At 40.7% G+C, this 12087-nt stretch overlaps 2 protein-coding genes across 2 annotated transcripts; both read left to right on the forward strand.

Annotated features, from left to right (window-relative positions):
• The first annotated feature begins 488 nt into the window (after positions 1-488).
• Positions 489-7131, forward strand: LOC146546550 (cytochrome P450 2J6-like). The gene is made up of 9 exons (XM_085264417.1): positions 489-720; positions 1671-1836; positions 1924-2076; positions 2172-2332; positions 2480-2656; positions 2751-2889; positions 6159-6346; positions 6441-6582; positions 6689-7131. The coding sequence occupies exons 1-9, from the start codon at positions 535-537 to the stop codon at positions 6862-6864; spliced, it is 1488 nt and encodes a 495-aa protein (XP_085120543.1). The 5' UTR covers positions 489-534; the 3' UTR covers positions 6865-7131.
• A 567-nt stretch (positions 7132-7698) lies between these two features.
• On the forward strand, positions 7699-11768 carry LOC146546551 (cytochrome P450 2J6-like). The gene is made up of 9 exons (XM_085264416.1): positions 7699-7896; positions 8209-8374; positions 8480-8632; positions 8705-8865; positions 8954-9127; positions 9222-9363; positions 9472-9659; positions 9878-10019; positions 10095-11768. Exons 1-9 carry the CDS (start codon positions 7699-7701, stop codon positions 10268-10270), a joined length of 1500 nt encoding a protein of 499 aa, XP_085120542.1. The 3' UTR covers positions 10271-11768.
• Positions 11769-12087: the final 319 nt, after the last annotated feature.

Below are 12087 nucleotides of genomic sequence, written 5' to 3' on the forward strand. Positions count from 1 at the left end.
GCATCTCTGGAGGCCCCAGGAATGAAAGGAACCGGGGTAAAACTGATTTCCCAACAATAGATAGATAGATAGATAGATAGATAGATAGATAGATAGATAGATAGATAGATAGATAGATAGATAGATAGATAGATAGATAGATAGATAGATAGATAGATAGATAGATAGATAGATAGATAGATAGATGAAACTGCAGAATCAATCTCTTAGATTATGTTTTTTCATCAGTGCGTTACATGTACAACGACAATAAGGGGATATTCTATTCTGTTCTATTCTATGAGATGAAAGGTTCATTCATTGACTCTGAATAGATTTCATCATGCAGACACAAGGGAATGCGGTGCTCTTTATACACAGGCCGTTGTGAAAGCGCTGTATCACCATCACCTTTAGACTCAGGTAATTGAGCTTCTGGCTAACAACCCCCCCCCCCCCCCCAAGCGTGACAGGCTTACAAAACCACTGCCTTGTGCCTGGAAAAGACAGATTACAGACTTTCAGCTGCTGCTGCTGCTGTCTCTCTCTTTAACTATGTGGTTTTCCAGCTTTTTGCTGAGCACCGAGGGGGTTTTAATCTCTATTTTTTTCTTCCTTCTGATCACATACCACCTCAAAAACAGGAATCCAAGGAATTTTCCACCAGGACCATTTGCTTTACCCTTTATTGGGAATTTCCAGATTGTGGACAAGAAACACCCACATATTTATTTTACCAAGGTAAACTTGTCAAGTCATACTTGTATTATGTTAAGTGGATTCTAAGTATTGAGTGTCATTGAGTGTTTATAGTACTGCTTTGTTTATTTGGACATATTGTTGTGTGCTGGTGTGTCTACATGCTCTACTTTCAAGACAGAAACTGAGATGTTCATGTTACACTCACAAATAATTCTTATTTCTACTTAAACACAGGGAGGAGAGAATACTTCAGAAACAAGTCCATTGTTGTGGAAATTTATTAACAAAGCCTGCAGACACGATGAGCAGTTAAAACCCAACACTTTATTTCCCATGCATGAGGAGAGACGTCAGTCAGGGGGCACTGAAAGTCGTCTCTGACAATGAACAGTTCAGGTCCCTTTTAAACACAGTCACAGAGCAAAAGGCTTTTACAGTTGCAGTTCACACCTTGGCTCTAAACAGAAAAACTCTCTATCACCTGTGTGAATCTCCCCCACTCTGGGGTCAAGTCTTCCTGTGTGAGCTTCCGTCTCCTGGGAGGCATTCACCAGTTTCTCACCGTCTGTTTCCCAGCGTGAATGAGGTGTGAACCAGACATACTAAACTAAGTAACATGAAGGCCTTTCATCAAGACAATACAATAAAGGACAATACGCTAAAGAGAAATCCCACAACACCATGCACACCGCTTGTGGTCTACGTTCATGCACTTTAGAAAAACTTTTTAAAAATCTTTATTAATGTTGCTGTGTGGTACAGCCCATCCAAGAAGGTTCTCCTCCTTTTTTGAAGACGAAAATGTATTTTTTGTTTATCACTCTTAACAATGAGAAAACAAAAGTTGGTGTGATTTGATTTGGATTTTGAATATTTACATTTGTTAGTCAAACTGTGAGTGTGGATTTCTGGCTTCTGAGCAGAGCAGTTTACACATATAAAACCAAACATATTTATTTCATCCTTTGTGTTTGTTGTGTTTTTTGTAGCTGGCTGAAGTCTATGGGAACGTGTTCAGTTTCTGCTTCGGCAGCAATAAAATGGTAATGATCTCTGGATATAAGATGGTAAAAGAGGCTCTGGTGACGCAAGCTGACAACTTTGTGAATCGACCATACAGTGCCCTGGCTGACAGGTTTTACTCGGGACCCACAGGTTAAGAAATTATTCTCTATTTCCTCTCATTCAGTGCAGGAATTGTTTCCCAGTTATTAACTCCCAAATCTGCATGTTTGTATTTAGAGGGTCTGTTCAAGAGCAACGGTGGGAAATGGAAGGCACAGAGACGCTTTGCTTTGTCTGCATTACGAGACTTCGGCCTGGGGAAAAAACGCATGGAACAGTGTATCTGTGAGGAGATCCGATACCTGCAGGAGGAGATAGAGCAGGAGAAAGGTGCTTTACATTAAGTGGAACATAAGCTCACAATCCTGCACAAGGGAGCAAAAAGTTACCTGTAACAATTGTCTCTTCTTCTTCTTCTTCTTCAGGTAAACTTTTCAGTGCAGCAGGTCTCTTCAACAATGCTGTGTCTAATATAGTTTGCCAGCTGGTGATGGGGAAAAGATATGATTACAGTGACCACAACTTCCAGCTCATCCTGAAGTATCTGTCTGAGAGTCTTCAGTTGGAGGGCTCCATATGGGGTCAGGTAAGTCAAAAACAATTTACTTCTTCCAGAGTATGACAAAAGCATGCATGCTGTGCTTTTTCTCTGACAGATTTCCCCTCTGTAAATACTAGGCCGTTGCTTTAATGCTTTGAATAAAACTGTCTCTTATCATTTGTTATTAACAAGCTCTATGAATCATTCCCTGGAGTGATGAAGCGTTTGCCAGGTCCTCATAACAAAATGTTCAGCTATTTCGACATAGTCAAAGATTTCATCGCTCAGGAGATAAAGAGCCACAAGGAGGACCTGGACCCCAACAATCCCGGAGACTACATCGATGCTTTCCTTATCAAGATGGAGAATGTATGTGGACACTGCATTGCACAAACTGAACTGTAAAACTGAACCATTTTCTAATATTAATTGACAAATGTGACTTTTCAATATCTCTGTGCAGCTCAATGAATCTGACCTGGGCTTCACTGAGACCAACCTGGTTTTGTGCTCTGCTGATCTTTTCCTGGCTGGAACAGAAACAACTGCCACTACTTTGCTGTGGGCTCTGGTTTTCTTGATCAGACATCCTGATGTCCAGGGTGGGTGGCTTATAAGCCCTTATATGGAGCTTTAAAATAGCCAAAAGACCAAATGTGAGATTATTTACTTTTGACAAATCCTAACATCAGCCAAAACAAGCCACTGTTCATTTTACAGGTGTTTAATACAAACAACCGGACAAGTTCAAATTGAGTGCAGAAATGTGTATTGCTCCCAGGAGTAACTGTTCACAATGAAAAACACAGTTCACCTTGTACTGTTAATGTCCTCTCCATGTGGTTTTAGTCTGCAGGCTCCAAGTAGCTCTGCAACATCTCCATAGGTTCAACTATCCATCTTCTAGCAACTTGTAGTGTGTACAGGATGTTGTTTAAAAGAGGCACCTACATCAGTATCAATAGGACCAAATTCTGATCTCATCTGATAAGGATGGGAAATGCAATGGCCCTGCATGCATTAGCAGCATTTGCACACAGCAGATCAAGAACTGTCTTCAGAAAAAATCATAAACACACTAAAATACTGGATTAGCCGTGACGTGAGTCATGCCGCAATGGATCAGATGATTGTAAATGTGAACAGTAACAACAATAACAGGAACTAGTATGGATGCAATCCAGCAGCTTTCAATTCAATATGTGGACCAAAGAAACAGTTCTTCACACAAACATGCTGACGATTGCACCACTTTTTGTTCACCAACAGTGCATTTACTTCACCGTTCTTCTTGTCACTCAGATTGCACCCAAAATGTTCTGCAGGGGCTGTTGTACTGTCAACCAGGAAGGTGTGAGTTCATTAAGGAGAGTACTGGACTTGATTTATTGAGACAGAGAAATTAATCATTTTATATTTGGTGATTGAACTCAGATGACCCATCATGGCAGGCAGAACAGAATCCTGGTTTTGATAGGAGTTAGGACAGAGTCTACCTCAGAGTGACTCAGGTCAGGTGGAGGTGTGGAGTCTGAAAGGGAGAATGACAGAAGAGTACAGAGTGGATGATGATTGGCTCAATGAAGGCAGCGAGAATATGATTGAACTTGAATAATGATGTCAGTATTGATTTGGACAATGTAAAAACTGGAAGTGATGTGAAGCATGTACTAGCAGGCAAAGTTAAATAGAGTTAAATGATTAAACAATTATCACTCCTTTTTAATCTATGCACGAGGTTCATTTAAGTTCAATAATCATCATCTCAGTATCCTCATGGTGCTTTATTTTCGGAAAAAAAAAAAAAAAAAGGACAAACAATAATAGAGAGAAAACCCCAATAATCAGATGACCCCTTATGAATAAGCACTGTTAACGGGAAGAACCAGAATTGGAGAGGGGCAGCCATCTATTGGGCAGAGGAGAGAGAGATGGGACAAAATACTTCTAATGCTAACAACTAATAACACATTTTGTTTTCTGTTCTCATGCTGACCTCCCATAAGGAGTCCAGCATGACTACAGGTCTCTTTTTTCCCCTCCTCCACTTGCCCATTGTTTTTTCCATATTACTACCCGTCTCCGACCTGTCTACCCACGTCATATCTTTGCTATGTACAGTGGGGCAAAAAAGTATTTAGTCAGCCACCGATTGTGCAAGTTCCCCCACTTAAAATGATGACAGACGTCAGTAATTTGCACCAGAGGTACACTTCAACTGTGAGAGACAGAATGTGAAAAAAAAATCCATGAATTCACATGGTAGGATTTGTAAAGAATTTAGTCGTAAATCAGGGTGGAAAATAAGTATTTGGTCACCTCAAACAAGGAAAATCTCTGGCTCTCACAGACCTGTAACGTCTTCTGTAAGAAGCTTTTCTGTCCCCCACTCGTTACCTGTATGAATGGCACCTGTTTGAACTCATCATCTGTATAAAAGACACCTGTCCACAGCCTCAAACAGTCAGACTCCAGTGCATGTCCAGGCCCGTCTGAAGTTTGCCAGAGAGCACATGGATGATACAGCAGAGGATTGGGAGAATGTCATGTGGTCAGATGAAACCAAAGTAGAACTTTTTGGTATAAACTCAACTCGTCGTGTTTGGAGGAAGAAGAATACTGAGTTGCATCCCAAGAACACCATACCTACTGTGAAGCATGGGGGTGGAAACATCCTGCTATGGGGCTGTTTTTCTGCCAAGGGGACAGGACGACTGATCCGTGTTAAGGACAGAATGAATGGGGCCATGTATCGTGAGATTTTGAGCCAAAACCTCCTTCCATCAGTGAGAACTTTGAAGATGAAACTAGGCTGGGTCTTCCAACATGACAATGATCCAAAACACACCGCCCGGGCAACAAAGGAGTGGCTCCGTAAGAAGCATTTGAAAGTCCTGGAGTGGCCTAGCCAGTCTCCAGACCTCAACCCCATAGAAAATCTGTGGCGGGAGTTGAAAGTCCGTGTTGCTCGGCGACAGCCCCAAAACATCACTGCTCTCGAGAAGATCTGCATGGAGGAATGGGCCAAAATACCAGCTACTGTGTATGCAAACCTGGTAAAGACCTATAGTAAACGTTTGACCTCTGTTATTGCCAACAAAGGTTATGTTACAAAGTATTGAGTTGTATTTTTGTTATTGACCAAATACTTATTTTCCACCCTGATTTACGAATAAATTCTTTACAAATCCTACCATGTGGATTCATGGATTTTTTTTTTTCACATTCTGTCTCTCACAGTTGAAGTGTACCTCTGGTGCAAATTACTGACCTCTGTCGTCATTTTAAGTGGGGGAACTTGCACAATCGGTGGCTGACTAAATACTTTTTTGCCCCACTGTATGTATGGTCGGGGGGGGTCCAATTTCACTGCAGGTGTAAACATTGCATGTGACAAATAAAAGGCTTGATTGACATTTCAGACAAGTTTTTATAAAGCACATAGCACTAAATTCTGAATCACTGCACTAAGCTCATCCTTTTTTATTGCCCAAGAACCTCACACTCTCAGCGATTACAGCTGGAGCAGAGTTTATATCTTTGTGTTTGGTTGCTTACCTCCAGCTCAGCAGCCCTGTTGTCTCCCCCTTTGTCTCTGAGGAACAGAATGTGTTCCATTCATTATTATGAGTGTCCTCACCACCAACAGTTTGTCCCGTGTGTAAAGTGGCTCTCTAGTGGCAAAAGAAAACATCATGAGCAAGAAAAACAAAGGTGTACAAAATAACCACGATATTACAAATAAAGAATAACAACAAAGAGTAAGTTACTCAGACCAAAAAAGCACAGACTGAGACTCATAATTGTGCTATGGTAACAGACAGGTGTTGAAATATGGCTTCTTCTGAACTCTATTAATTCTCTTTCACAGAGAAAGTCCAGGCAGAGATAGATAACGTGATTGGACAAACCCGCCAGCCTTCCATGGCTGACAGACCAAATCTGCCCTACACCGATGCCGTCATCCACGAGATTCAGAGGATGGGAAATATTGTTCCTCTCAATGGACTCAGAGTTGCTGCCAAGGATACAACCCTGGATGGTTACCACATACCCAAGGTGCATGCAATATACATTTTAAGCTTCACATATTTGCTCTGTCAGGTGTTGTTGTTAAAGTGTATCTTGTTGTTATCTTGTGGTTTTTTTCTAGGGTACCAGTGTGTTGCCTGTACTCACCTCTGTGCTGTTTGACAAGACTGAATGGGAGACTCCAGACACCTTCAACCCAGGACACTTCCTGGATGCTGATGGGAAGTTTGTGAAGAGAGAAGCATTCCTACCTTTCTCTGCAGGTAAAACCCCACAATGAGTGTTTTGTTTTAGCACAACCTGAACAAGAAAAAAAACATCATCCACAGGTTGTAAACCTGCACGTGTATGTGTTTGCAAATTTGTCAGGGAACCGTGTGTGTCTTGGTGAAAGCCTCGCCAAGATGGAGCTGTTCCTGTTTTTTGTCAGCTTGCTGCAGCAGTTCACTTTCTCTGTTCCTGATGGAGTGGAGCTGAGCACAGAGGGAGTTTCTGGAATTGTACGTGTGCCTGAACCCTTCAAGGTTCACGCCAAGGCTCGATAAATCTCACTGAGCCATTTAACCAACGACTAAGAGTCAAGACTGAGAAAAAGTATTTTAATGAAGGATGGATTTTTTTTTAAATTTTAATATCTTCATGTCATTGCTGTATCACTGCTGCCTGCAAAGATTACCTGTGCATTACATGTGCATCCGAATCACTATATTGTGTTTTAATTCAAGGATATTCCATCATTAAATTGCAATAACGACAAATTGTAATGTACACTTTTAGTAATAAAATGTATTCATAACTAGTTGTTTGCCAATCTGTGTCGCACACCTGATTTAATTCACTGGTTACACAAGAAACCGTATATGCAAAGCCACAACTACATATTCAACTAGCTTCTTTTCCCATTTTAACATTTGATTTTTTCACAAGCCAGTGCTCCTCTAGTCTGCATGTCAAAGTATTGTTGTGTGTATGCATACACGTGAATGCTAGACAAAGTGCTCAGGTATATAATCAAAGTGCTTTGTGAATGAGGCTGGTAGTAGATAGCACTTTAAATGCTCAGCTATACTTAATATGTAAGCACCAGTACATTTAACTATTTGTGTTACTATTCAAGTTTTTTTTCTCCCTTATATCAGTTTACTGAAAACCGTTCACGTATGTATGTAAAGATTTCACATAAAACAAAAATGTTTGTGCTACTTTTTAGTAGAATCTGTAATAATTGAGGCCTGACCCAGTATCAGACAAACTTTCACACACACACACAGATCATTATATATACCCAAGCTGTGAGTCAGCAGTGTACCAGCCCATCTCTAAATAGGAAGGGATCCTGGAGCTGAGGTCCTGATCACTTAGTTTTACTCTGCTTCACAATGCAGCTGCGTGATTTGTTTCTTTGTCTTGATATAAAGGAGCAGCTGCTTATTATTTTTGCCGGCCTCCTTATGGTATATTTTCATTTTCGTAAGGATAAGGATCCACCGGGCTTTCCTCCAGGCCCTCCAGCTCTACCTATTTTAGGAAACATCTTCAACATTGATGCCAAACAGCCTCATATTTACCTAACCAAGGTAAGCTGACATCATTGTGGCATTTACACATTTCTTAAAAGTCCACTTGGGCAACCTCAGGATTTCCACTGACACTGACGCTCTTTAGTTAAACTTTTTTATCTGAAGTAGAATCACTGCTTGAATAGTTTAAAGAGAACATTAATAATAAAGTTAAGAAAATGTTCATGTTTCACTCTGGAAAAATAATAAAATAATACCAAATACCTTGCAGATACTAAGTTATAGTGTTAACAACAGGTTGTGCTATGCATCTTATCAGAATCACATGCTAGACAACAGGCCACTTATTGTCTGCCGCTGCATCCACAGCTTGCTGATTTTTATGGGAATGTGTTCTGCATACGTCTGGGAAGACACAAAACAGTGTTTGTGTCCGGGTGGAAGATGGTGAAGGAAGCTTTAGTAACACAAGCGGACAACTTTGTGGACCGGCCTTACAGCCCGATGGTGACCAGAATTTATTCAGGGAACTCAGGTGAATCACACAAAAAAAATACACAAATGCAATACTTCAGCAACAAAGCAGTCAGGTCAACCTCTGAGCCACACCTCAGTAATTTTTGCTTTCTTTTCCTTTCAGCGGGTCTTTTCTTCAGTAATGGGAAGGTGTGGAGGAGACAGCGACGTTTTGCCATGACTACTTTACGCACCTTTGGTTTAGCTAAGGAGTCGACAGAGCAGAGTATTTGTGATGAAAGTCAACATCTGAAGGACGCGATGGAAAAGGAGAAAGGTCAAGAGACAGCAATGAGTGAAAGCAAAACACACACAGTGTACTGTGACTAAACGCATTTCCTGTCTTCAGGTGAGCCATTCGACCCAGTGCCGTTCTTAAACAATGCTGTCTCCAACATCATCTGCAAGATAGTGTTTGGGAGACGATTTGACTACAGTGACCACAACTTCCAGATCATGCTGAGCAATCTGACTGAGATGGCCTATCTGGAAGGTTCCATATGGGCTCTAGTAAGACACAGTGGGATTTTTTTCTTCCTGAAAATATTGAAAGGTAACCCACCACTGAATAATTTTTTTCAATTTCCTCCCCTAACAGCTATATGATGCATTCCCAGGACTGATGAAACACCTGCCGGGACCTCACAATCGCATCTTTAGCAGCTCCAAATCTTTGGTGGCATCTATCAGGGAAGAGATCGAGAAACATAAGTTAGATCTGGACCCCAACAACCCGAGAGATTACATTGACAGCTTCCTCATAAAGGAGAAAGTATGCTGTTTACGTTCAACCAAAATAATAATAACAGTAATAAATAAAATCTGTTCATTAACTTGTATTTTTGATACCTTGCTTTGCTCGCTAGCACAACAGAAACAGTCATTTGGGCTTTGAGGAAGAAAACCTGGTTCTGTGCTGTCTGGACTTGTTCCTGGCTGGCAGTGAAACCACTTCAAAGACTTTGCAGTGGGGACTCATCTATCTCATCATGAACCCTCAGATCCAGTGTAAGTTCAGAACAAAACTAGTTTTTAATACCATCCAGGTCAGAGATCAAAATAATTATATGACACAGATACCTGCTAATTAACAAGTTAATATAATTTGACTCCTAGGTAAAGTCCAGGAAGAGATAGACAGAGTGATCGGACAGACCCGTCAGCCCACCATGGCAGACAAACCCAACCTGCCTTACACTGATGCTGTCATCCACGAGATCCAGAGGATGGGAAACATCGTTCCACTCAATGGACTCAGGATGGCCGCCAAGGACACAATCCTGGGTGGTTACTTCATACCCAAGGTGCATCTGGTCTGCTCATAGAACACAGCAGCTTAAGCCCCCTACATAAGATTAAAAATTGCCCTTGCATGAGATTTTAGGCAGGGTTCTTTGTCCTTTTTTCAAGATAAAATGGTCTTTTTTTTTGTCTTATATTTGTTCTTACAAACATTGCCTAGCTGTATAAACCAGCACTTTGAATACCATCTTTGAATGTGACTGCTGTCGTCTATGTGCAGGGGACCTCTGTGATGCCTAACCTGACTTCAGTGCTGTTTGATAAGAATAAATGGGAGACTCCAGACACCTTTAATCCTGAACATTTCCTAGATAGCGAGGGCAAGTTTGTGAGGAGGGGAGCATTTTTACCTTTCTCTGCAGGTAATTTTAACATATAAACTGTAATTATGATATTGGTTAGATGGGGTGATAACCAGAGTCACCTTCATTTCCCAGGAAGGCGTGCGTGTCTCGGTGAGGGGCTGGCAAGGATGGAACTCTTCCTGTTTTTTGTCAGTTTGTTTCAGAAGTTTAATTTTTCCACTCTGGATGGAGTCAAGCTGAGTACAGAAGGAGTCACCGGAGCCACTCGCACACCCTACCCTTTTAAGGTGTACGCTAAGCCGCGCTGAACCATCCCCAACAAATCAACAGAAAAAGCAAATATGAATATTGTTGTGTTGCTGTGAGATGGAGACTATGCCTTTTTCTATATTATTATTATTATTTATCGTATACTGAGTTTTGACTACAGACTGTACATAAAAGATAGACCTCACACTGGTTAACAAAGTGCATTGTAAAGCCTTAAGCTGGCATCTTCACTATTTTTGTGACTCGAATGTGATGTAATAAGCAAGAGGCAGCGCTAACTTTGAAACTGAAACTTTTCTTTAAAGGAGAATATGTCCAGTAGGGGGTAGCTCAAATCTGCTGCAACATTTTCTGATTGTTGCCATGGCTGTTTAGAAGTGCTTCCATGATGTGCTGAGCAGACGTCTAGTGCTATTAAGCATTGGAATACTCCCTAATGTGTGCACACACACACACACACACACACACACACACACACACAGCTACATGCACGTGCCCAGTTGAACCACAGTATTATTTTGTAAGGCTATATAAGATGGCACGTGTGCAGACATTAGTCAACTATGCTGCTTGTTGCTATACCTTTTATGTTTTCCACAAAAGTGCCAATAACTGTTTCCAAATGTTTTTTAGTCAGTGCTGGATGTGTGGAAGCTACGAACAAACTGATATACTAGACTACAACTGCTGTTTTTTTTTAATTACAGTTGTTTTGCTGTGGTGACTAATTCTATTTACATAATTAAAGGTCAGGATGAATTTGATATGCAGATTAGCTTTAAATGAGACACACAGTTGTGTGTTACGTGACCCTTAAGTGTGAGTTTTAAATTGCATTCGGTTGTTTAATTTGCTTGTGAAAATTATCAATCATTGTTGATATTTATATTGTTATTGCACCAACATTTCCTTTAAGGTAAACAGGTTCAAAGTCATCAAAATATTTATCTTCCTAAATTTAAATAATGCAACTTCTGCATCACCAATTGGATTTTTATTTTGTTTTTACAGTTTATTCAAAATATCCGAGGCCTACATTTCAGAGACATGTACAGTTATTACCCCAAAACCGAGGAGGTCGTTTCAACAATCAGTTGAAACTTATTATTCACAATTAAAATGCTCCGGTACTTATCCAACTAGTTCAAAAACTACAAACATTCAAGTTTTAAAATGTATAATATAGTACATAAAAAACTAAAGTAAAAATAGAGCAACAAACTAAAAGCATTTCTATTCACAGAGTTCTTAACTGATCTGAATAGGAAAATTAGCAACCAAAGCGGAAAATTATAAGTGTGATGCAAAGTCGTCTCTTGATTGCAGACATTGACCATGATGTGCCCTCACACATTATGTAATATCAACACCCAACTCAAAAATAGAGACTAACTCTAAAGTGCCATCCAAACACCCTGGACTTCATTAATAGGTTAATAGGTTTTTAGCGTTATTTTGTTATCGTTTTTATCGTTAACTCGGTTTTTCTGGGTCTTTTCACGTGTGTTATGAATAAATCTTTTTTTGGTACCGGTACTAGTTTTATTTTGTTGTATTTATCTGCGACACGGTGGCACGGTGGTTAGCACCGTTGCCGCACAGCAAGAAGGTCCTGAGTTCAATTCCAACATCAGGCCGGGGTCTTTCTGTGTGGAATTTGCATGTTCTCCCCGTGTCTGCGTGGGTTCCCTCCAGGTACTCCGGCTTCCTCCCACTGTCCAAAGACATGCAGCCTGTGGGGATAGGTTAATTGGATAATCCAAATTGTCACTAGGTGTGAGTGCGAATGGTTGTCTGTCCCTGTGTGTTGGCCCTGTGACAGACTGGCGACCTGTCCAGGGTGTACCCCGCCTCT

This window comes from Mchenga conophoros, linkage group LG23, assembly GCF_057382185.1.
Source record: "Mchenga conophoros isolate Kocher_MC1m ecotype Shallow Benthic linkage group LG23, M_conophoros_male_GT1.1, whole genome shotgun sequence".
Classification (NCBI taxonomy): Eukaryota; Metazoa; Chordata; class Actinopteri; order Cichliformes; family Cichlidae; genus Mchenga; species Mchenga conophoros.